The sequence below is a fragment of the Schistocerca serialis genome, chromosome 7 (genome assembly GCF_023864345.2).
Source record: "Schistocerca serialis cubense isolate TAMUIC-IGC-003099 chromosome 7, iqSchSeri2.2, whole genome shotgun sequence".
NCBI lineage: Eukaryota > Metazoa > Arthropoda > Insecta > Orthoptera > Acrididae > Schistocerca > Schistocerca serialis.
The window spans coordinates 331,881,804-331,907,028 of NC_064644.1; the positions used below are offsets into that span (position 1 = coordinate 331,881,804).

General features: G+C 44.1%; 1 protein-coding gene across 1 annotated transcript in view; it reads right to left on the reverse strand.

Annotated features, from left to right (window-relative positions):
• The window catches only part of LOC126412416 (malate synthase-like), a 137,919-nt gene that overhangs the window by 65,468 nt on the left and 47,226 nt on the right, over positions 1-25,225 (reverse strand). Inside the window, exons 3-4 of the mRNA XM_050082004.1 lie at positions 10,662-10,877; positions 6,382-6,549 (exon numbers count right to left, since the gene is read on the reverse strand). Coding sequence (XP_049937961.1) covers positions 6,382-6,549; positions 10,662-10,877 — 384 coding nt within the window. The remainder of the gene's footprint in view (positions 1-6,381; positions 6,550-10,661; positions 10,878-25,225) is intronic.

Consider the following 25,225-nt stretch of genomic DNA (forward strand, 5'->3'; position numbering starts at 1 on the left):
AACTCATACTGATGTTTATAACAGACGTAAGTTCTGAAATGAATGAAATTTCAACCATTTAATACCAGGTATGTGGTGAATATTTCTACAAAATTTAATAAATATCGGATTTATACTTCTAGGTGTGACACTTTCCGTTTCTGCCGGTGTGTTTTCTGCAGCTGATGGTCTACAGATCATAGCCCAGTGAAAATCACATTTCATGAAATCAGCTGCTGTTAAAAACATTTACTATTGCGACCAGTTAAGATTATCACAAATAACCACTGAAGACCTCCTGCCCTTGGTGACAGTTTGTGATAATCGAAACATGAATCGAAACGTGAGAATATCCGTAGCAGCTGATGGTGATACAATATGAGTTTCGACTGGCAGAAAATGGATATTCCAGGCGGTTTGTGGCGCACGTTGAAACACGTATGTAACGTAGCAGCGATGGTGAGGCATGATAAAATCTTTGACCAGATAGCCTTTTATCGTGGTTAGTCTGCGCTTGACCGCGCGAGTGTTACGAGCAGCACTCTGTCGGTAACAGTAGCTCAGTTCAGTTGCGTCCAGTAGTCGGTCGGTCTGTAGTCGTCGTGCGAGCAGTCTGTCAGTGGGCAGTCTGTGAGCAGTGCAGTATGTCGGTAGTAGCAGCCCAGTGCAGTTGTGTGTGAGGAGTCGGCGAGCGTCGACATGGCATTCTGGTCAAGATACAGGACGAGGTATATTATTTTTAAATGCGCTCAGCTAATAATGTAAATTAACTGTAATTTGTGCAATAATCGCCCCAATAATAATTTTGATTTCAAAGCAATTTTCAACAAAAAAACCAGTTAATTGAACCAACGATTTCCTTCCATTTCCTTTAAAGAAAAGTTTCAGTTAAATTTAAAAAAAAAATATTATTTGCAATGCATTTCCTCCAAGCCGTGGCCAACAATAAGAGCAGAAACTTGACATGCAGTTATACTGAGGTAAGAAATTAATTCTGATTTTTGCACAGGGCCAAATACCGATATTTCGGTTTAATTCAGTTATCATTATCACTGAAGTTTCATTAGCATTAAATTGTCTCTCATTATTTTCGTGATAGTTTACACCTTGAGTCAGATTGCGATTCTCATTTTTATTGTCATTAAATTTAATTGCTAGGGAGGTTACGCTTGGCTCCCATTTCTATTAAATGTTGTCATCTTTTTAAATTTTTGTGGGGAGGTTACAACGTATTTACAAACTGCAGGGTCCAGTGGTTCAGCGCTAAAGTACCAGCCTGTAAATTCAAAGGAGGGATTTGGTCCTGGGTCAGACCTACTGTATCATCTACAACTTACCGCTTCATTACCTACGGCAATGAATTATTAATGTGAAAAATGCCAAGTTGCTGCTTGTTCGGTGTTCACGATTAACTGAAGGTCGCCTATAGTTGGAGGCAGGCCTGGGCATGCCATGTGCAGTAGGACCATGTCTAGTAAAGCAAACCGATGTTCAAACCAACCTTCGGATTGAGGACAGCTTTACTATTTTGTATTTCACAACGGACAACAACCTGGCGAATCGGCCCTGGCGGTACTAACTTGATGATTAACATTCAGTCGTCTCTGACGTGTTCGCAGTAGTTCAAATGGTTCAAATGGCTCTGAGCACTATGGGACTTAACATCTATGGTCATCAGTCACCTAGAACTTAGAACTACTTAAACCTAACTAACCTAAGGACATCACACAACACCCAGCCATCACGAGGCAGAGAAAATCCCTGACCCCGCCGGGAATCGAACCCGGGAACCCGGGTGTGGGAAGCGAGAACGCTACCGCACGTTCGCAGTAGTGTTTTCCACGGTTTACAGTCATGATTGGTTTCAAAGGTGAACCAATACTCATTAAGGAAGTTTCTGACATGCATTTAAAGTGTGGAGCGGCAGAATGCAGAACGAATGTACAGAGAGAAGTTGTCATGGTGCAGATGTCGGTTCCACTACTGTGTATCGATCGTTACCCTTACCCATCTCTGCTGGACCCAAGATCAACAAGTGACGTGGGATGCCCCATTAGCTGAGGAACAGGATGAGCTTTTGGAGCATGCAGAAAGGCTCGTAGCAAATGAGTCTGGGAAATCGGCTCGTCGAATGAACAAGTCTGAATGGGGACGCGAAGAATTTATTCAATGATTGGTATTGTCCCATAAGAAAAAATGGCTCTGAGCACTATAGGACTCAACATCTTGGGTCATAAGTCCCCTAGAACTTAGAACTACTTAAACCTAACTAACCTAAGGACATCACACACACCCATGCCCGAGGCAGGATTCGAACCTGCGACCATAGCAGTCCCGCGGCTCCGGACTGCAGCGCCAGAACCGCTAGACCACCGCGGCCGGCGTCCCATAAGAATTAGCGCAGTTTTCATTATGGCAACCGAACAGACTGAGAAAGTGCAATACCTAACCAAAGTGAAAATGTGAATAGTGTGCATGTGCATGTACTTGGAATGGACTTTAGATAGACGTAGAGTTCTTTTCATGAACTCAAAAGTGTTAATCATAAAGTGTTTTACTTCAAGATCTCTTTTCGTCATATTATATTAATTCAGTAATTTTTAAGACAGTTCTTGTAGTCTATCCCCGATTTTATTCAATCTGTATATTGAGAAAGCAGTAAAAGAAACTAACGAAAAATTTGGAGTAGGAATTAAAATCCAAGGAGAAGAATAAAAACCTTGAGGTTTGCCGATGACATAGTATTTTTTTTAGATATAGTAAACGACTGGGAAGAGATGTTGAGCGGAATGGACATTGTCTTGAAAGGAGGATGTAAGATGAAAATCAACAAAAGCAAAACGAGGATAATGGAATATAGTCGAACTAAATCAGGTGGCGCTGAGGGAATTAGATTAGAAATGAGACACTTAAAGTAGTAGATGAGTTCTGCTGTTTTGGCAGCACAATAACTGATGATGGTCGAAGTAGAGAGGATATAAAATGTAGACTGGCGATGACAAAGAAAGCGTTTCTGAAGCAGAGTGTAGATTTCAGTGTCAGGAAGTCTATCTTGAAAGTATTTGTATGGAATGTAGCCATGGATGGATGTGAAACATGGAAGATGCAGACTTTAGACAAGAAGAGAATACAAACTTTTGAAAATGAGGAGGTACTGAATAGAATTGGAGAGAAGAGGAATTTGTGGCACAACTTGACTGGAAGAAGGGGTCGGTTAGTGGCACACGTTCTGAGGCATCAAGGGATCACGAATTTAGTATTGGAGGGAAGTATGGAGAGTAAAAATCGTAGAGGGTCACCAAGAGATGAATACGCTAAGCAGATTCAAAAGGGTGTAGGTTGCAGTAGTTATTCGGAGATGAAGAGGCTTCCACAGTATAGAGTAGCATGGAGAGCTGCATCAAACCAGTCCTTGGACTGAAGACCACAACGACAACAACATCTCTACTGTCGCACAGGAGTGTGGTTATAAAAGTTTTTACAGCGATATGTATAACTCGGCAGTAGGTTGTCCCGAAATTCAGTAAACAAGTAGTCCTGTGCAGAAACATGTGGCAGCAAACAACAGGTCAAACGCGTTAATGAGTCAAATAAGCTATAAAAGTATCAAATGACCGGATAATTTACGAAGTTTCGCAGCTGGTGTCAATGTAACTGAGATAAAAACGTCGTGTAAACAGACTTACGAGAAACTAGTTCACACAAATCACAGAGTCCTGGTCAAGGTTTTCGAAGAAGATTTGTTTGCACAGTGGAATTTTAGGAGATGGAATTGGACTGTATGGAAGAAGATTCTTCGGTAAGTACCCGTCAACGTGTACATGAAATGCTCACTTTTAAGACAACAGAGTGAACAACATTGGCAGAGAAGCAATTACTAACCTATCATAAACAATGTGTGCAAGTAATGGGGGAAATGATTCTGACTGCAGAGGACAATTCTCTCAAAGGATTATGGAATAATGTACACAATGAGACCAGTGATTGTCACTTTGAACGGTTTCTATGACCTTTCATGATTCCCGTCATGTGCAAATTGTTTACGAATAAAAAAATGATGTTCATTCCGACTTCGGTAATTTATTTCGAAGCACTCCGGAGTGACACATAAGAATAAATAGTAACACAATTGTATTTTATGTTCATTTTCATACAAAGCATCCCGAGAAGATAAACAGCGCTGATGTATGGTGCATTGTAGTAGCACTTGGAAAGACTATTCTGTAGGGCTGTGTTTGAGCACGACTCGAAATGTTCGAACAGTTTACGACACAGATAGGGGAATCTCAGGTCCTGTTCGATTTTTCGATTGGCCCATGATACAGTGACTATTGTTGGTACTATTTCCAAGCCCGTGTTAAAGTTTTTAATGCACAGTGCATTGTAACAATCAAAATAGCTCTGAAACACTGACTAAAATACCTTATAGGGCGCAGGTCATATGTTAAAACGGCAACTAAAAAATAAATAAGACACTTTCGCTCGTCCCACGATCTAGTGACGTGTAATAGTGCTATCTCGAAGACTGATCTTGTCTTAATTTATTCTCGCAATGCCAGTTACAATCAATTTACTAAAGTGTATCTGGTAACGGTTTTAACCATTACTATAATATGTAGACAGGTACTGAAATGCTATTTAGCAGCCCACTTTGTAAATCAGGTTCAGTAAAATAATTTTTTTGGGACAAAACATCTTCGCTTTTGCCTGCTACCTTTACTTAAAAATCAGCATAAATGTTTACATACCGACATACCGACATTGTACGAGATCCCTTATTGCGAATTTGTTCAAATACAACAGCAGCTTGTACAGTGATTACATTCGATGCTATTTCCTTCCAAGTTGCACGACACTGTCAGATTTTAAGCAGAGCCGTAGCTTTTTGTTGTGGCTTATTCGTAGTTTCTTGCTTATACCTTGCATTCGCGCAGCGTGAGTCAGATGTCATGTGATTGTTCGAACAGGCTCTATTCTGTATCGAACGCTACGGCGCATCGGGAATACTTGATCCAGTTCGCACGCGAGTTTCGTTTGCTCAGCCCTAGTATTCAATATCTAGTGACGCCAGATGTCGGGTATTGTGACTGGAGAGACAAAAGCAGCAGAAATTAAAAATTATATAGAGAATTAGAGACAATGATTATAAAAATTATAACTCATTGTGCTCTTTGGCAAAAGTAAACTGTAAGATGTAAAAAATTTGCGGAGAAAGCAGTATTTAAGAGCCGAAAGAGCAGATACCATTGATGACCGTGCAGCTTCTCTAGAATGAAATGATGATTAAATCGAAACCCTTAGCTGCTGACAGGTGTTGTTGATCTACGTCAATGGGGACAGCTGAAAATGTATGCTCCGACCGGGACTCGAACCCGGGATCTCCTGCTTACGTGGCAGACACTTTATCCATCTGCGCCACCGAGGACACAGAGGATAGCGCGACTGCAGGGACTTATCCCTTGCACCTGTCCAGTGAGACCCACATTCCCAACAGTCCACAATATACAGTCGTAGTGTTCCTAATAGATTTTTGCCCATTCACTCACTACTCGAGTCAGACTAAGCTGACGAGTCCCTTAAGAGTTACTATAGTTAAAGGCTACATGACCATTGACCTCCTTCTGTGCGAAAGCGCGCAATTTGGCCGAACTCTTACGGGACTCGTCAGCTTAGTCTGGCGCGAGTAATGAGTGAATGGGCAAAAATCTATTACGAACAATACGAGTGCAGGTTGTGGATAGTTGGGAATGTGGGCCTCACGGGAATCGTGCAAGTGATGGGTCCCTGCAGTCACCTCTTCTCTTTGCCGTCGGTGGCTCAGATGGAGTCAGAGGGTTAGCTGCCCCCTGTAATAAAAAAATTGAGTTAATGGATGAACGACGAACTTAAACGGCTGTCTTATGACGTCCGCCCCGAGCAGATGCAAAGAACAAAAACGAACAAAATGAGATAAAAAACGATGGGTAGAGCGTCCACCATCTAAGAAGGAGATCCCGGGTTCGAGTCCCGCTCGGGGCACACATTTTCAGCTGTCCCCATTGATTTACATCAACAACACCTGCCGGAAGCAAAGGGTTACGATTTAATTATCATTTTTTCTTCTTTTTTCAGAAGCATTTTAGTCAGGCGAGAGCATAATTTCTACATTATTTACATCCTTTAACGTCAATGAATGGTTTCAGATGGGTGTCACATACCGGAAGTAGCTTGTGGACTATCTTGCTCCCCGAACTGAGGCCATTATTATGGCTGGAGGCGATGTTATGCGGTCTTAGCGTGGTGTCTCCTGAGGATGGCTAATTTTTTGTTCGGTATGCTCGTTTGCATTCTGTATATGCTACGCATTACAAGACATGCACCGTTTGAATGTGACTTGAGGAACCACGTCGCACGAATACTCACCAGCAGGTGGCGCTCTGACATGTTCCAAGCCCTGGGCCGCAGCATCAGCACGGGGCACTCGGTAATGGGAGGTGCGCCCTCCAGCGTACCGTGCACGGCGCGGTACACCGCCAAGAGGCCGGCCAGCTGGTTGCCCCACGTGGGACAGTGCCCGTCGTCGAAGTCCACCTGCGGGCACACTCCCCCCGTCAGTATACACACTTGTCACGCCAGCAACGGTAACTACCGTACGTACTATGGAATCTCTTGTCTTATCTGCTATTCACAGTACCAAGGGTAGTCGTAACGTCTTCATTATCACCTTGAATCAAATATACTGAAGCGCCAAAGAAACTGGTATAGGCATGCGTATTCAAATATAGATATATGTAAACAGACCGAATACGGCACTGCAATCGACAACGTCTATATAAGGCAAGTGTCTGGCGCAGTTGTTAGATCGGTTACTGCTGCTACAATGGCAGGTTATCAAGATTTAAGAGTGTTTGAACTTAGTGTTATAGTCAGCGCACGAGCGGTGGGACGCCGCATCTCCGAGATAGCGACGAATAGTGGATTCTCCCGAGTGTACCGTGAATATCAGGAATCCGGTAAAACATCAAATCTCCGACATAACTGCGGCCGGAAAAAGATCGTGCAAGAACGGGATAAACGACGACGGAAGAGAATCATTCAACGTGACAGAAGTACAGTCCTTCCGAAAATTGCTGCAGATTTCAATGCTGGCCATCAGCAACTGTCAGCTTGCGAACCATTCAACGAAATATCATCGATATGGGCTTTTAGTGATGAAGACCACTAGTGTATCCTTGATGACTGCACGACACAGCGCTTTACGCCTCACCTGTGCCCGTCAACACTGGCATTGGACTGTTGATGACTCGAAACATGTTGCCTGGTCGGAAGAGTCTCGTTTCAAATTGTATCGAGCGGACGGACGTGTAAGGTTATGGAGACAACCTCATGAATCCGTGGACCCTGCATGTCAGAAGAGGACTGTTCAAGCTGGTGGAGGCTCTGTAATGGTGCGGGGCGTGTGCAGTTGGAGTGATACGGGATCTCTGATACGTGCACGTGACACGTACTTAAGCATCCTGTGTGATCACATGCATCCACTCACGTCCATTGTGCATTCCGACGGACTTGGGCAACTCCAGGAGGACAATACGACACCACACACTTCCAGAATTTCTACAGAATAGCTCCAGGAACACTCTCCTCAGTTTAAACACATCTGCTGGCCATCAAACTCCCCAGACATGGACATTAATGAGCATCTGTGGGATCCCTAGCAATGTGCTGTTCAGAAGAGATCTCCACCCGCTCGTACTCTTACGGATTTGTGGACAGCCCTGCAGGATTCGTGGTGTCAGTTCCCTCCAGCACTACCTCAGACATTAGTCGACTTCATGCCACGTCGTGTTGCGCCACTTCTGCGTGCTCACGGGAGCCCTACACGATGTTAGGCAGGTGTACCAGTTTCCTTGGCTCTTCACTGTAGTTACGTAGTTAATTTTTGTTTGTTCTGATGCACCTTCCCGCAGTCCTAATATGATCCATGGCGCCTCGTTTCACTTTCCTACTTCCGATAGCTTCTAGCTGGCGTCTTACCAGGTGGCGCATATTGATCCCTTGTGCGGTTATCGCTGCTTCATCATCCAAGTTGGTGTTGAGTGTTTTTTTCTTTCTTGGGATTTTCATGGTGTGGTGCTAACACACTATGGTCGTGAAGGTCAAACCAGCACAGGAACGTACCAAAAAAAATCAGCTGACGAGATCACAGCTGGCTGTCAAGCCGACGAGTTGCGGGAAGCTATCCAGGGGAATTTGTCTACTCCACGGCAGCGCCAAATTCAATCTGCACAAGTCACAACTATACAGGCTGCTTGTTTCGACCATCAAATTATTCTACGTCCCGCGTAATTCTCCCGAGAAAGCATCCAGTGACTTGGTCCTCTCTCTCGGCCTGATAAAGAAACCACTGCGAGGCATGCATTTCCAGAATGACGACGAGCAAAAATGTAGATTTCTACAAGCCAAAGTCTCCACCAAGCCATCTAGCGCCTATAAACGCAGGGGAATATGTAGAGAAGGACTGATACCATCCAGAGCTTCTTGTTCGTAGCTTGATTTTCATAGGGTGGAAATTAAAATTTTATGACGAAGCTTTGCGGTGTGCAATAACACATATTGAGCAGCCAGCTCAAACGTGCTACATTATTTCTCACTTATTAACAGTTTTTGGCTATTATGCTAGTATTTCTTGGATTTACCCTACTCGACCGCCATTGGCCGTTTTCGGTTGGTGTTGTCCACTGTCTTCAGGCCCCCAGCAACACAGGCAAAAAATGAAGGCTGTGAAAGGCGATGTAGGCCTCAGAACACCTGGAATATTCAAAATACCGTGTGGGTGTGTGCAGTTTTATGTCGGCCCGACTGCTCGCACTATTGAACAGCCTACACTATACCAAAAAGTCAGCTGTAGCGGAACATGCAAAGGAAAACGGACACCGAATTCCATTCGACGCGACTTCTGCTAGTAAACGGAACAAACAGTTCTGGGATAGCGTAATAAACGAAGGAATAGAGATCAAAATATCGAAGAGAAACCTCAGTAAGGACTGTGGATTGTAGCTTAGCACGACCGGGGATACTGTGATCGGGGAGTTGAAGCGGGCGCCACGGTCGCGCGGCCAATCATTACCATACATGGTGAGGGACTGAGCATCACTGACGTCACTGGCGGCGCCGCGGGTACATAAGTATGGCAGCTGTATCCACACGACAATCAATCACTTCACGATTACAGAACGGAACTCTGCCGAAAGATAGTAGGCTGTTAAGCATTTGTCGATGCTTGAAAGCCGAGTATATTTGATTTATGGATATCGCCATGAGAGAATGCATTCGTACTGCTAATAATCGCCGCCAAACTGGTCGACGTGGGAAAAGAAATTCCCGCTTCGATCCAGGGACACATCCAGATATCTCTATACTGCTTTTCAATCTCATCGGCTAACCTCGAAATTTTTATTTCTTCTCCCTCAACTTTCATTCCCTTTACAAATTTCTCCTTCGTTTCTACTTGCTCAATGGACAGATTGCATATGATCGGGGTTAGGCTAAAACCCTGACTTCCCTTTCTACTACTGCTTCTCTTTCATGTCCCTCGACCCTTACCTGTACAACAGCGTCTGGTTTCCATACTAGCTATACATAATCTTACGCAACCGTTAATTGTGCCTATTGCTTTCAGAATTCCAAGGAGTGTGTTCCAGTCAACATTATCAAAAGACTTCTCTAAATCTACAAAAGCCATCAATGTACACTGAGGTGGAAAAAGTCATGGAATACTTCCTTTCCCCAAGCATAGTGCAGCAACTCGACACGACATAGCATGGACTCAACAAGTCGTTGGAATCCACTGCAAAAAAAAGTGAGCCATGCAGCCTCTATAGCCAAATCAGTCAATGATAGGTTCAGTGGACCAGAGGACACAGCCCAGGCAATTATGGAACCACCAGCAGCTTGCACACTTCCTTGTTGACAACTTCTGTCCATGACTTCGTGGGTTCTGCGCCACACTCTAACGGTATCACTGGCTCTTCCCAACTGAAATTGGGACTCATCTGACCAGGCCAAGGTTTTCCAGTCGTCTAGGGTCCAATCGACATTGTCACAAGTCCTCGCGTCGGTCGTCTGCTGTCACATCCCATTAACGCCACATTTCGTCGCACTGTCCTAGCAGATACGTTCGTCGTACGTTCCACAATGATTTCTGCGGCTATTTCACACAGTGTTGCTTGTTAGTTAGCACTGAGAACTCTACCGAAACGTCGCTGCAACTCGGCCGTTAAGTGATTTTCGTCGGCCACTGCGTTGTCCGTGGTGACAGGTAACGCCTGAAATTTGTTATTCTCGGCACACTCTAGACACTGGACGTCGGAATATTGAATTCCCAAAATATTTCCGGAATGGTATGGCCCATGCGTTTAGCTCCAACGACTATTCCGTGTTCAAAGTGTTAATGTCCGCAGTGCGACCATAACCACGTCGGAAACCTTTTCACAAGGATCATCTGAGTGAGAATGACATCTCCGCCAATGCACTGCCCTTTTATACCTTGCGTACGCTTTACTATCGCCATCTGTATATGTGTATGTCACTATTTCATAACTTGTCACGTCAGCGTAGGTCTGCCTTTCTGATAGCACATTACAACACCAATAATGGTAGGTTTGCAGTAAACAATACATTGCGTGAGTGGCAGTGTTACCAACCTGGATGCCCTGTACGTCGGCTTTCAGAGTGGCCCTGAAGTGGTCGATGTCTGCAGGGCTGACATCGCCCAGGTCGACGTGACGGTTGGTCAGCCTGCTGGGCACCGGCGCTACCCTCCAGTCGCCGGACGCGGCACTGTTGTCCCCGTGGCGGAATGCTGGGAGCCGCCGGCCGTCGGCGAACTCGCACTTACTCTGCGCCCGCCGCCGGTAGAGCTGCAACACGAATATACATGTGCGCTTTAATACACGTTAATTATCTCTACCAAAAACTAACGCTTTGTTTAAATGTAGGATAAAGTTGCGTCAAACAGAAACCTTAAGCGGATTTTTTAAAATAACTGTAATAAAATCAAATTTCAAATTTTTATTTTATACCTCTGACAAGCTTATACCTTAAGTCGAAACAGTATAATTTTAATTGTTTTTTAAATTTTGTTTTTAGCCCAGGAATACTGAAATAAATAGATGGTGCTCTAATAAACGTTTGCCACCAACTGTAGCGGGAAACGACATTCCATATGGGGCAAACGAACGCCTGACTTTTTAATCTCTCTCATCATTGGAACAATTCTGGCAGACGAAGTTCAGCCGTGTACGGTTCGCGTTCGTGCCGTTCATAGCTTGGCATCTTGTAATAGCGATAGTGGCGTCTCGTTTTCTTAGTGTGTTCACTGGCGCCACTACGATTGCTCGTCCTGTCTCTCCGTGAGTGGCAGCAGCAACGGTTATCGATAGAACGTACGGTAGTATCATCTTTGCAGCGGCTTCTAGTATTTCCGAGTTGTCGTACGTCGAGCTAGTTGAGTTGGGACGGAGCGGCAGTGAGGTGCGGACAGCCAGTACTCACCCGACCGCTGGTGACACACATGCACTGTCCGATGGAAGGATGTGGTTGCGAGAGCGCACGACCACTTCAAGGACCGCATTCAGCGAGTTTCAGTTGAATGGGCCGTGATATTCGAGTAGTGCAACTTTCACCTGTGTGTTTGTCTGCCCGTCGAAGTGACCTCATGGCAATAAGTTGTCAGTCGACGATTTATACTGGGATCTTCCCAGTGCCTGACTTGAGTGGGGACGACCGTTGGTTGGTCGTTCGGTCGGTCGTAGCAGCGGCCGACGTACATTGGATCTGCTACATCTACATCTTCATTTATACTCCGCAAGCCACCCAACGGTGTGTGGCGGAGGGCACTTTACGTGCCACTGTCATTACCTCCCTTTCCTGTTCCAGTCGCGTATGGTTCGCGGGAATAACGACTGTCTGAAAGCCTCCGTGCGCGCTCTAATCTCTCTAATTTTACATTCGTGATCTCTTCGGGAGGTATAAGTAGAGGGAAGCAATATATTCGATACCTCATCTAGAAATGCACCCTCTCGAAACCTGGCGAGCAAGCTACACCGCGATGCAGAGCGCCTCTCTTGCAGAGTCTGCCACTTGAGTTTGTTAAACATCTCCGTAACGCTATCACGGTTACAAAATAACACTGTGACGAAACGCGACGCTCTTCTTTGGATCTTCTCTATCTCCTCCGTCAACCCGATCTGGTACGGATCCCACACTGATGAGCATTACTCAAGTATAGGTCGAACGAGTGTTTTGTAAGCCACCTCCTTTGTTGATGGACTACATTTTCTAAGGACTCTCCCAATTAATCTCAACCTGGTACCCGCTTTACCAACAATTAATTTTATATGATCGTTCCACTTCAAATCGTTCCGCACGCATACTCCCAGATATTTTACAGAAGTAACTGCTACCAGTGTTTGTTCCGCTATCATATATTCATACAATAAAGGATCCTTCTTTCTATGTAATCGCAATACATTACATTTGTCTATGTTAAGGGTCAGTTGCCACTCCCTACACCAAGTGCCTATCCGCTGCAGATCTTCCTGCATTTCGCTACAATTTTCTAATGCTGCAACTTCTCTGTATACTACAGCATCATCCGCGAAAAGCCGCATGGGACTTCCGACACTATCTACTAGGTCATTTATATATATTGTGAAAAGCAATGGTCCCATAACACTCCCCTGTGGCACGCCAGAGGTTACTTTAACGTCTGTAGACGTCTCTCCATTGATAACAACATGCTGTGTTCTGTTTGCTAAAAACTCTTCAATCCAGCCACACAGCTGATCTGATATTCCGTAGGCTCTTACTTTGTTTATCAGGCGACAGTGCGGAACTGCCTTCCGGAAGTCAAGAAAAATAGCATCTACCTGGGAGCCTGTATCTAATATTTTCTGGGTCTCATGAACAAATAAAGCGAGTTGGGTCTCACACGATCGCTGTTTCCGAAATCCATGTTGATTCCTACATAGTAGATTCTGGGTTTCCAAAAACGACATGATACTCGAGCAAAAAACATGTTCTAAAATTCTACAACAGATCGACGTCAGAGATATAGGTCTATAGTTTTGCGCATCTGCTCGACGACCCTTCTTGAAGACTGGGACTACCTGTGCTCTTTTCCAATCATTTGGAACCTTCCGTTCCTCTAGAGACTTGCGGTACACGGCTGTTAGAAGGGGGCAAGTTATTTCGCGTACTCTGTGTAGAATCGAATTGGTATCCCGTCAGGTCCAGTGGACTTTCCTCTGTTGAGTGATTCCAGTTGCTTTTCTATTCCTTGGACACTTATCTCAATGTCAGCCATTTTTTCGTTTGTGCAAGGATTTAGAGAAGGAACTGCAGTGCGGTCTTCCTCTGTGAAACAGCTTTGGAAAAAGGTGTTTAGTATTTCAGCTTTACGCGTGTCATCCTCTGTTTCAATGCCATCATCATCCCGGAGTGTCTGGATATGCTGTTTCGAGCCACTTACTGATTTAACGTAAGACCAGAACTTCCTAGGATTTTCTGTCAAGTCGATACATAGAATTTTACTTTCGAATTCACTGAACGCTTCACGCATAGCCCTCCTTACGCTAACTTTGACATCGTTTAGCTTCTGTTTGTCTGAGAGGTTTTGGCTGCGTTTAAACTTGCAGTGAAGCGCTCTTTGCTTTCGCAGTAGTTTCCTAACTTTGTTGTTGTACCACGGTGGGTTTTTCCCGTCCCTCACAGTTTTACTCGGCACGTACCTGTCTAAAACGCATTTTACGATTGCCTTGAACTTTTTCTATAAACACTCAACATTGTCATTGTCGGAACAGAAATTCTCGTTTTGATCTGTTAGGTAGTCTGAAATCTGCCTTCTATTACTCTTGCTAAACAGATAAACCTTCCTCCCTTTTTTTGTATTCCTACTAACTTCCATATTCAGGGATGCTGCAACGGCCTCATGATCACTGATTCCCTGTTCTGTACATACAGAGTCGAAAAGTTCGGGTCTGTTTGTTATCAGTATGTCCAAGATGTTATCTCCACGAGTCGGTTCTCTGTTTAATTGCTCGAGGTAATTTTCGGATAGTGCACTCAGTATAATGTCACTCTATGCCCTGTCCCTACCACCCGTCCTAAACATCTGAGTGTCCCAGTCTATATCTGGTAAATTGAAATCTCCACCTAAGACTATAACATGCTGAGAAAATTTATGTGAAATGTATTCCAAATTTTCTCTCAGTTGTTCTGCCACTAATGCTGCTGAGTCGGGAGGTCGGTAAAAGGAGCCAATTATTAACCTAGCTCGGTTGTTGAGTGTAACCTCCACCCGTAATAATTCACAGGAACTATCCACTTCTATTTCACTACAGGATAAACTACTACTAACAGCGACGAACACTCCACCACCGGTTGCATGCAATCTATCCTTTCTAAACACCGTCTGTACCTTCGTAAAAATTTCGGCAGAATTTATCCCTGGCTTCAACCAGCTTTCTGTACCTATAACGATTTCAGCTTCGGAGCTTTCTATCAGCGCTTGAAGTTCCGGTACTTTACCAACGCAGCTTCGACAGTTTACAATTACAATACCGATTGCTGCTTGGTCCCCGCATGTCCTGACTTTGCCCTGCACCCGTTGAGGCTGCTGCCCTTTCTTTACTTGCCCGAGGCCATCTAAACTAAAAAACCGTCCAGTCCACGCCACACAACCCCTGCTACCCGTGTAGCCGCTTGTTGCGTGTAGTGGACTCCTGACCTATCCAGCGGAACCCGAAACCCCACCACCCTATGGCGCAAGTCGAGGAATCTGCAGCCCTCACGGTCGCAGAACCGTCTCAGCCTCTGATTCAGACCCTCCACTCGGCTCTGTACCAAAGGTCCGCAGTCAGTCCTGTCGATGATGCTGCAGATGGTGAGCTTTGCTTTCATCCCGCTAGCGAGACTGGCAGTCTTCACCAAATCAGATAGCCGCCGGAAGCCAGAGAGAATTTCCTCGGATCCATAGCGACACACATCATTGGTGCCGACATGAGCGACCACCTGCAGATGGGTGCACCCTGTACCCTTCGTGGCATCCGGAAGGACCCTTTCCACATCTGGAATGACTCCCCCCGGTATGCACACGGAGTGCACATTGGTTTTCTTCCCTTCTCTTGCTGCCATATCCCTAAGGGGCCCCATTACGCGCCTGACGTTGGAGCTCCCAACTACCAGTAAGCCCACCCTCTGCGACCAAAAAAATTGTTCAAATGGCTCTGAGCACTATGGGACTTAACATCTATGGTCATCAGTCCCCTAGAACTTAGAACTACTTAAACCTAACTAACCTAAGGACAGCACACAACACCCAGCCATCACGAGGCAAAGAAAATCCCTGACCCCGCCGGGAATCGAACCCGGGAACCCGGGCGTGGGAAGCGAGAACGCAACACTCTGCGACCGCCCGGATCTTGCAGACTGGGGGGCAACATCTGGAACAGGACAAGCAGCCATGTCAGGCCGAAGATCAGTATCAGCCTGAGACAGAGCCTGAAACCGGTTCGTCAGACAAACTGGAGAGGCCTTCCGTTCAGCCCTCCGGAATGTCTTTCGCCCCCTGCCACACCTTGAGACGACCTCCCACTCTACCACAGGTGAGGGATCAGCCTCAATGCGGGCAGTATCCCGGGCAACCACAGTCGTAGTCCGATCGGGGGTTACGTGGGACGAGCTGGCCGTCCCCGACAAACCCCCATCCGGAACCCCACAGTGATGCCCATTGGCAACAGCCTCAAGCTGTGTGACCGAAGCCAACACTGCCTGAAGCTGGGAGTGAAGGGATGCCAACTCAGCCTGCATCCGAACACAGCAGTTGCAGTCCCTATCCATGCTAAAAACTGTTGTGCAAAGAACGTCTGAACTAATTTACAGAGAGCGCAAACAATCGACACAAAATTTAAACGGTTATTAAAATACAAGATTGCCTAGTAAATGCAGTAATGATGCTACTTGCGCACTGCTGACACACTGCTCGGCGGCGGAAGGAGACTACGCGATTTTACACTATTCAGGTACTAAAACGCGATGCTACAACTCTCAAATACTATAATACGCCCGAAATTTATGAATTAAACAATGCAAGTACCAAAAACACGCAAAGAAATTAAGAATTAAACTATGTAACAAATGAGTGAGCTAGGAGTATACGACTTGCTGCTGCAGCTGCTTATCCAACGGCGGCAGGGAGCACACTCTTCTGACCGATTCTGGCTTCTTTGTGCTTGTGCCGACTTATAATTCGTCCGCGTTGTTACACAGTGTCTGGTTTTAGTATTGTGAGTTGTTGGTGGAATTGTTTTCGCGGATCCGTGTGTATCTTGTGGTTTTGAATGAGCAGTTATTTTAATGCTGTCTGCTTACTGGATTTGGTGAGGGGTTGCGAACGAACATCAGTTCGGTTGGGGCGCAGTAGGTGGAACCGTGCTGGTCCCATATCCCAAAGGTCCGTGGATCGAAACCATGCTCTGCTAACTGGTATTTATTTTAAAAATACTATTTGGAATTGTTCTGACTTCTGATTCAAGCCTTCAGCCATTTGTGATTTTAAGTTATGTGTGGCCTTCAGGCGAGCAATAATTTCACTTCTTTCATAATAAGGCTTTCAGCCGTGTTACAGTTTGTTTTAAAACGAAGTATTTATCTTAATATGTGCTATTTGGAGTCGTTCTTCTGACTTCTAATTCAGGCCTTCTGCCGTTTGTTGTTTGAGGTTATTGTTGGTGCCCTTCGGCCCTAAAATTGTGGATTTTTTTCTGTGATAAGGCTTTCAGCCATCATACAGTCAATTGTGTTTTTTAAGAGATTGTTTTAAAATTTTAATTCCTTTAAATAAAGTTTACGTGTTTGTTGTGCAACCGAGAGTAACTGATTACGGCCCCGTCCACAATCGTAACCTTATCCTGCCCCATCCTGAGAAACCAGCTCTCAAAAGTAGGGGTTATTTCCACCTGAAACACATACAACATGAAAACAGAAAGAACATGCTAGACACTGCACCTACTTTCACAGTGTTTGTATAGATTTTTACACGCATCGTTCTTATGGGTATCACACTTAATATTTTTCCGTATTTTCTTGTTGCTGTCCTAGCCTTTTCTCTTTTGGATCACTAATAAAATTAGGATCTGTCAAAATGAATTATGTCCCCATCTTACGTCTGTTTTTGCAGATTCTGGAGCCGATGGCACATGAGTGACGTCATTGAAACTTCTTCTCGTATTCGCAGTGTGTTCGGTGACCTCTGTTGTTGGCTGTGCCTGCAGTTCCTCCACTGGATTATTTCCTGGTACATTTGTGACTTCGGGGTCTGCTGTTTCATTCGCAGGATTTGATACTGTTGAATTAGTGGGGTCTTCGTGCAGAGTTGCTGGAGCAAACACTTGCTCGGGCAAGCGATTCGGGTTGAACGGATGAATCCCACAAGTATTAAAGACATTTACAGCGTTCCCGACCTTATCTGCACGGTTCCATGCTTCAGCAAAAATAGCTGATCCAAATGTCACTTTTAATTCCTTTCCCTGGACTGCTTCTGACGTACAACCTGCAGCCAGCGTTGTAAAATGTCGTTAGCGGGGCGTAAGAGACATCGTGAGGGCTGTAGCCTGTGAGTACTGTGTGGGGGAAAATATAACAGATGGACACCGTTGGCTGCAGCCTTCTCTAGAGTTGGAGGATCTGAACAATGTGACCCATGGCGGTTCAAAATGCGACGACAGGTCCAGAAGGCTTCACCTTAATAAAATGGTCGATGAGCTCAGAACTGTCCCCATTTCATGAAGCCACTCTCTGACTACGTTTGTACCAGGAAGTATACCTAGTTCATAAATGTCATCGTATCACAACACTTTCATATCAACGACAGGAGAAACACACCTTTTACAGTTACGAACCATTCTGTAATTTAGTGCAGGGGTCAGTCACAACTACTGCCATTTATTAAAATTCGTAGTCAGTTAAAGATATTTGCAAGACCACCAAAACTGTTTTATTAAGAAAAAATTAATGTGTCCGTTTGTCCCCACGGACAAGCATTTGTCTGCCTCCCCGAGCACTATTTGAGTCAGTGTTCACAAAAATGTAGTATACTGGCTAGTGACAAAAAGCGCAAGCCCACCACCGCGCCAGGGTAGAATCTCCATGAATTCAGTCATTACCTCCGTAGCATATATTGCTTACCTGCGTAAGTATACAAGCCAGAAGGAGATTCAGAATGGGATGTTTCCACCTATACTTATCGCAGTCACTCGTATACACCACACTACAGCAATCTGACTCACACGAATAGAGCTGCTAACTTCAGCGAAATGATACCACATATTTTCTTACGTTTTGTCCGTTTGTCCCTATTTCCGTTTGCACCAACTTTACTCCACACTGCAGCCAACATACCCAAACGTTCAGATTCATCGAGCTCAGCGGATCGAGAATAAGGAAAGAATACCGCTGAAGGAAGTGTACCAGGTTTCAGTTCGAGTCATTTAGGTAAACCATATGTAGACTAAATAAGACTTTCATACAGTGACTTGAATCTGACTGCTTGCTAAACACACTGTCGTCGTTGTCGTCTTCAGTCTGAAGACTGCACTGATGGAGCCCTCAACGATTGTCTGTCCTGTGCGAGCCTCTTCATTTAACCCACATTTGAAGCTGCGTGCTGTAGACAAGATGTCATCTCCCCTTTCAATTTTTACTCCCTTCACTCGTCACTTTTTTCCATTATAAAATTTACGATTCGTTGATGTCTCGGGATATGTCGTAGTAACTAATCCTTTCTTTTAGTGTAGCTGTGCCATAAGTTTCTAAAAAGGAGAAGGAATATTAGGGTTTAATGTTCCATCGACATCGAGGTCACTAGAGACGAATCACAATCTAGGATTGTTTCCAGGATGTGGAAGGAATCGGCCGTGACCTTCCAAAGGAAGCGCTCTGGCATTCGCCTTGAGCGACTTAGGGAAATCACGGAAAACCTAAATCTGGATGACCGGACGCGGAGTTCAACCGTCGTTCTCCTTAATAAGAGTTTCGTGAGCTACCTACTGCGCCACTTCACTGATTCATAGATCTTTGTTTTCTAAGTTATATCAGCACCCGCTAATTAGTTATCCGACCTTCAGTCTCCAGCGTTCATCTCCAGCACCACATTTCAAATAGGACACATTCCATGTAAATACCTTCATGCATATTCGATGTTAACAGAGTTCTCTCATTCTAAAAGGCTCACCTCGCTACTGCCAGTCTTCATTTCATGTCCTATCTACTTCGGCCGTCGTAAGTCACTGCTGAATAAAACGTAGTCGTAGCACCAGAGTGACATGGAGATTAACCCACATACGTTCCTTTAGTTACACGATGTCTTCTTTAAATATACACAGAAAGAAACAATTCTGCTTACTAAAGTTCAGAAAATCAACATTAGGTCAGGTAAAAATGCTGGCAGTCCGAAATTCAGATGACTCAAGTATTTACTATGGCTAACAACAAGGTAGGAAATTAACTTTTAGCATTCTCATTCAAAGAATTCGCACTAATGATTGGGATGCATTCGAAGCTCCTAGTCAAGAGAAGAGATTAAAATGCATTCTCTAGGTATCTCAAATATAGATCAGTGTAGGAATGCTTTCATTCCACCCCATTCTCCTAAAATCTTTAGGATCACGTTACACCAGTTCATAAAAAAATATCCACACTAAGCAGTTAAGTAAGGAATTTAGGCCTTAAAACGGGCGAGAAACAAATATAATCAGTACAGAAGTATTTATATCATTATAAACAAGTCAACTTCAGACTCGTCCAATGTCGAAATCTGACAGGTATATCCTGTTTAAGCTTCTGTGGCAAAAACAATACTTTCATTTACTGAACTCATGTATCGGTGACTGCTAAGAGTAAAAAGAAAGGACCACTACTCGTGATCGATACCAAAGGATGTCTTATGTCCAACCTATCTAACTGAAATGGGGTTTGTTCAATTTCAGCTTCTGCGTAGTGTGATTTTGCTACAGTAGTGTATGTGCGAGATAAAAGTCAAAATCATTTATTGAGACAGTAATCTGTACGTGAAATCATTATCTGCAGAAGTCATGACCCTTTCTCATAAGAGATTCTATTCGTAATGGAATCTAATCACTCAGGTTCCGAGTAAGAATGCCATTTTTAGCGAACAGTTCGACGACGTTTGCAGCAGCATGGACTATCAGCTCGGAGACCATGGCTGCGGCTATCCTTGACGCTGCATCACAGACAGGAGCGCCTGCGATGGTGTACTCAACGACGAACCCGGTGCACGAATGGCAAAACGTCATTTTTACGGATGACTCCAGGTTCTGTTTACAGCATCATGATGGTCGTATCCGTGTTTGGCGACATCGCGGTGAACGCACACTGGAAGCGTGTATTCGTCATCGCCATACTGGCGAATCACCCGTCGTGATGGTATGGGGTACCATTGGTTACACGTCTTGGTCACCTCCTGTTCGCATTGGTGGCGGTTTGTCCAGTGGACGTTACATTTCAGATGTGTTACGACCTGCGGCTCTACCCTTCATTCGATCCCTGTGAAAACCTACATTTCAGCAGGATGATGCACGACCGCATGTTGCAGGTCCTTTACAGGCCTTTCTGGATACAGAAAATGTTCGACAGCTGCCCTGGCCAGCTCATTCCCCACATCTCTCACCAACTGAAAACGTCTGGTCAATTGCGGCCGAGCAACTGCCTCGTCGCAATACGCCAGTCACAACTCTTAATGAACTGTGGTATCGTGTTGAAGCTGCTTGGGCAGCTGTACCTGTACACGCCATCCAAGCTCTGTTTGACTCAATGCCCAGGCGTATCAAGGCCGTTATTACGGCCAGAGGTGGTTGTTCTGGGTACTGATTTCTCAGGGTCTATGCACCCAAATTGCGTGAAAATGTAATCACATGTCAGTTCTAGTATAATATATTTGTCCAATAAATACCCGCTTATCATCTACATTTCTTGTTGGTGTAGCAATTTTAATGGCCAGTAGTGTAACTAAAGGTATAGGACCAGTGTGTCTAGCAGGCAGACTGGCTGGTTGCAGGTCCTCAATTGGCCTCCTCCTGACCAACACACAGCCGTCACTGCGGAACAAGCTTTCATTTGGAAACACTGCAGACCTTCACGCTGTCCTCCAACTAGCTGTCGCTTATCACCACCGAAGTATCAAATGCCGGCGGTTTGGGTCTGTGGAATGCGCGCTACAGGGCGTCTGACTCGGAGCTGTCCTTGAAGTAACCGATTTGTAACAGTTCATTGTGTCACTGTGGTACCAACTGCTGCTCAAATTGCTGCTACAAATGCAATACTATGCGCCAGAGCCGTACACCAAACACGATGGTCTACCCTGCCGGTAGCGCCGCGTGGCCACACGGGCCCTGATCTTCTTGCGACCGTAGATTCTCGTGACCACTGTTGCCAGCAATCATGTACAGTGGCTACATTCCTGCCAAGTCTTTTTGCAGTATCGCAGAAGGAACATCCAGCTTCTCTTAGCCTTATTACACGACCTCGTTCAACCTCAATGAAGTGTTGATAATGGCGGCTTTGTCGCCTTAAAGTCATTCTTGACTAACATCAGCTCACCACGTCCAATATCAATGGTAATTAACGCTGACGACCGTTACAACGTGTATTAAAAGCAAACTTTACTTCCATGATCGTAGCGGCGCTACGAGCGCCTCTCTCATGCAACTGGCGCGAAATCTGAATAGACATTACTTTTAGAAGTAGAAACACGCCAGCCAACTTTCGTTCGCGTCTCACAGTTCCTTCTTGGTTTTGCGATTTTTTCCCATCAGTGTAATTTTGATTTTCTAAACTTTAATATGTAGAATTAAAGTTAAAGCAATTACAGCCCTTGGTCACAAAAATTAAATCTTTTGACCTGGTTTAGACGCTTCTATGAGTGCCTTCATCAGAAATTACATTCAAATTTTCCAAAAACGTAAGAAAAAAATTATGGGAAAAATCTTTTATATAAAAATGTAAGTATTGACTAACAGTACAAGACAGAAACAACACTTATATGTCAAGTATAAAATAAATTTCAAGCGATAAAGCTTTAGTCACAAAATTTTTAAAAAAGAATACACAGAACGCGAGCCACTATGGGCTGCTCATACATGTCAAGCCACAGGAAGCAACAGACTGAGGCGCCCACCTTAGCAACTGCGGACAAGTGACATTACACCAAGAGTGCCATCTAGTAGCCGCAACTATAAGCACGCTACTAAACATTTACAATATAGACAGATGAATGTTAAGAAGAACGTTATTTAGTACATGAACTAACAGGCAATGTTTTATTTAACAGCAGCAGACATGGTAACTTTTTATCTACGTAAAAGCTTAGAAGTACAGAAAGACTGAAAACTGATTAACAGTACAAAGAAGAAACAGTATTTTCATGCCATGTATAAAATAAATATCAAGCAATAAAGCTTTAGTCACAAAATTTTTAAAGAGGAATGCGTGGAAACCAAGCCACTACGGGCTGTTCGCATATGCCAAGTTACAGGTAGCATCAGACTAAGGCGCCTGTGTTAACAACTGCAGGCACGTGAACATTGCAACAAGAGTGCCATCTAGTAGCTGCAAGTACAAATTGGCTACTTAACATTAAAATGAAGACAGACGAATATTATGATGAAGATTATTCAGTACGTGACGTAAAAGGCAATATTTCGTTTGACAGCAGCATACAAGATAACATTTTGTCTACATCAGAGTTTAAAAGTACAGTTTAAAGGATGAAAACATCATTATAGAAAATACAAAAAGGGATGAATGACACTGCCTGTAGAAAAACAATATAACATAAAATGCAGCCAATATAAACCATTTAATGAACGGAAATTATGAGTCGACATAAATAGAAAAAACGTTTCGGTAAATGCACGATGAAACCCGAAATCAAACATTAAGTAACGGCTTATACCGTTGAAAAAGTTTTTATTACGTAATTGTAGCTGTTCATTGAGAATGATGCTATCATTTCGAGAAAGATGTTTAAAAGTTTATAATTCTACGAGAATGTCTAGTCTACGCCATTTCCTCTGTGTGCAAAGTGTTGGTATGTGAACAGCTTTAGGCGCGTGACGCGTAATCCAAAAGTGGTCGACAAAAGACGAATTTTGGGTGCTAGTGCCATTTTTCCTTAGAAGATGTTCTTTATATTTGGTTGTAAAGGCACGTCCTGTTTGACCTATGTAGTAAGAAGAGCAGGTGTCGTAGAAAATCTTATAGATGCCAGAGTTTTACAAAGGGGAACGAGTCGATTTTAAATTATGAATAATTTTTTTTAAAATTATTATTGGTAGAAAAGGCAACGTTACAGTCGTATTTATTACGAAGAAGTCGTTGAATCTAATAGAAGATGGGCCCCAAGAAAGGAATAGCGTAATACTTTTTTGGGTTGGATTCAATGATAGAGGTGTCGAGCGTAGTAACTCTTTTAACAGTTTTCTTTTTTGGGATGTCATTCATTATGCCAGGTTCATATTCGTTATTAACTGCTATCGTTTTGAGTAAATTAATTTCTTCATTAAATTTTTCTTTCATGTGTGGAATAGAAGTAGCTATGAATAGCAGAGTGAAAGAAAGCGTTTTTGTGAGATTGTGGGTGCATGGAAGACGCAGGTATGATTTGATCAGTATATGGTTCATGGTGTGGGTTCCTGTAGTCATGTCCTAGTTCATGAACCACGGGCAACGTATGAGTGGCCAAGTAAGTGGTCCCGACAGTCGGGATACCAGTTACTTTGGAATAAGGCTGGGCATCTCGGACATATTCTGAGTCGTGGTCACCTTTGTGCTCATACGGCAAAGACTACCAAATCCACCGGTTAGTCACTCAGCCGTTAGGGGTAAAACCCAATGGGACTCGGGGAAAGTAAGGCTAGCAACCTGCTTCCATGGTACTTTAAATATGATGCTGGCAACAGTCAGAGCAAAATGTCTCGGACCTTTGGAGGTGACGGAGTCCCACCTCTAAGTGACAAACCAGGGTCTCCTAAGATACGACTTGGCAAACAAATGGTAATGAGATGGGGAGCTATTAATATCAATGGGGGCTACTCTGGGAAGAAGGTAGAGCTGGCAGAGGCTGCAAGAAAGATGGGGCTGGACGTTTTAGCTGTTAGTGACGTTCGGGTAAGGGGTGAGAAAGAAGAGGAAATGGGAGAATACAAGGTCTACCTGTCAGGAGTCAAAGCAGGAATAGCACAATGGGGTGTAAGGCTTTACATCAGGACAGAAATAGAACCCAGCGTAGTTGCAATAAGGTATGTAAACGAACGACTGATGTGGATAGATTTGACAGTGTCTAGCAAGAAAATTAGGATTGTGTCAGTATATTCGCATTGTGAAGGGACAGATGAAGATAAGATGGATAGTTTTTATGAGGCACTCAGTGATGTAGTTGTTAGAATAAAGGACAACGACAGTGTTCTGCTCATGGGTGATTTTAACGCCGGGATTGGAAATCGAACAAAAGGGTATGAAAAGGTTATGGGTAAATTTGGAGAGGATATGGAGGCCAACAGGAACGGGAAACAACTCTTGGATTTCTGTGCCAGTATGGGCTTAGTAATCACAAACTCCTTTTTTAAACATAAAAACATTCACAGGTATACTTGGGAAGGCAGGGGAACCAGATCTGTCATTGACTATATAAAAACAGATCAGGAATTCAGGAAGGCTGTGAGGGACACACGTGTATTCAGGGGATTCTTTGATGACACTGATCATTATTTAATCTGCAGTGAAATTGGGATTGTGAGGCCGAAAGTGCAGGAGGTCAGGTCCATATATAGGAGGATAAGAGTGGAGAAACTTCAGGATAAGGAAATCAGGCACAAGTACACAACAGCGATTTCAGAAAGGTACCAGTTAGTTGAATGTAGTCAATTACAGTCATTGGAAAAGGAATGGACAAGGTACAGGGACGCAGTACTAGAAGTGGCTAAAGAATGTCTTGGAACAGTAGTGTGTAAAAGTAGGATGAAGCAAACAGCTTGGTGGAATGACACAGTCAAGGCAGCCTGTAAAAGGAAAAAGAAGGCATATCAAAAATGGCTACATACTAGAACTCAGGTAGACAGAGAAAGTTATGTTGAAGAAAGAAACAAAGCCAAACAGATAATTGCAGGATCCAAGAAGAAATCTTGGGAAGATT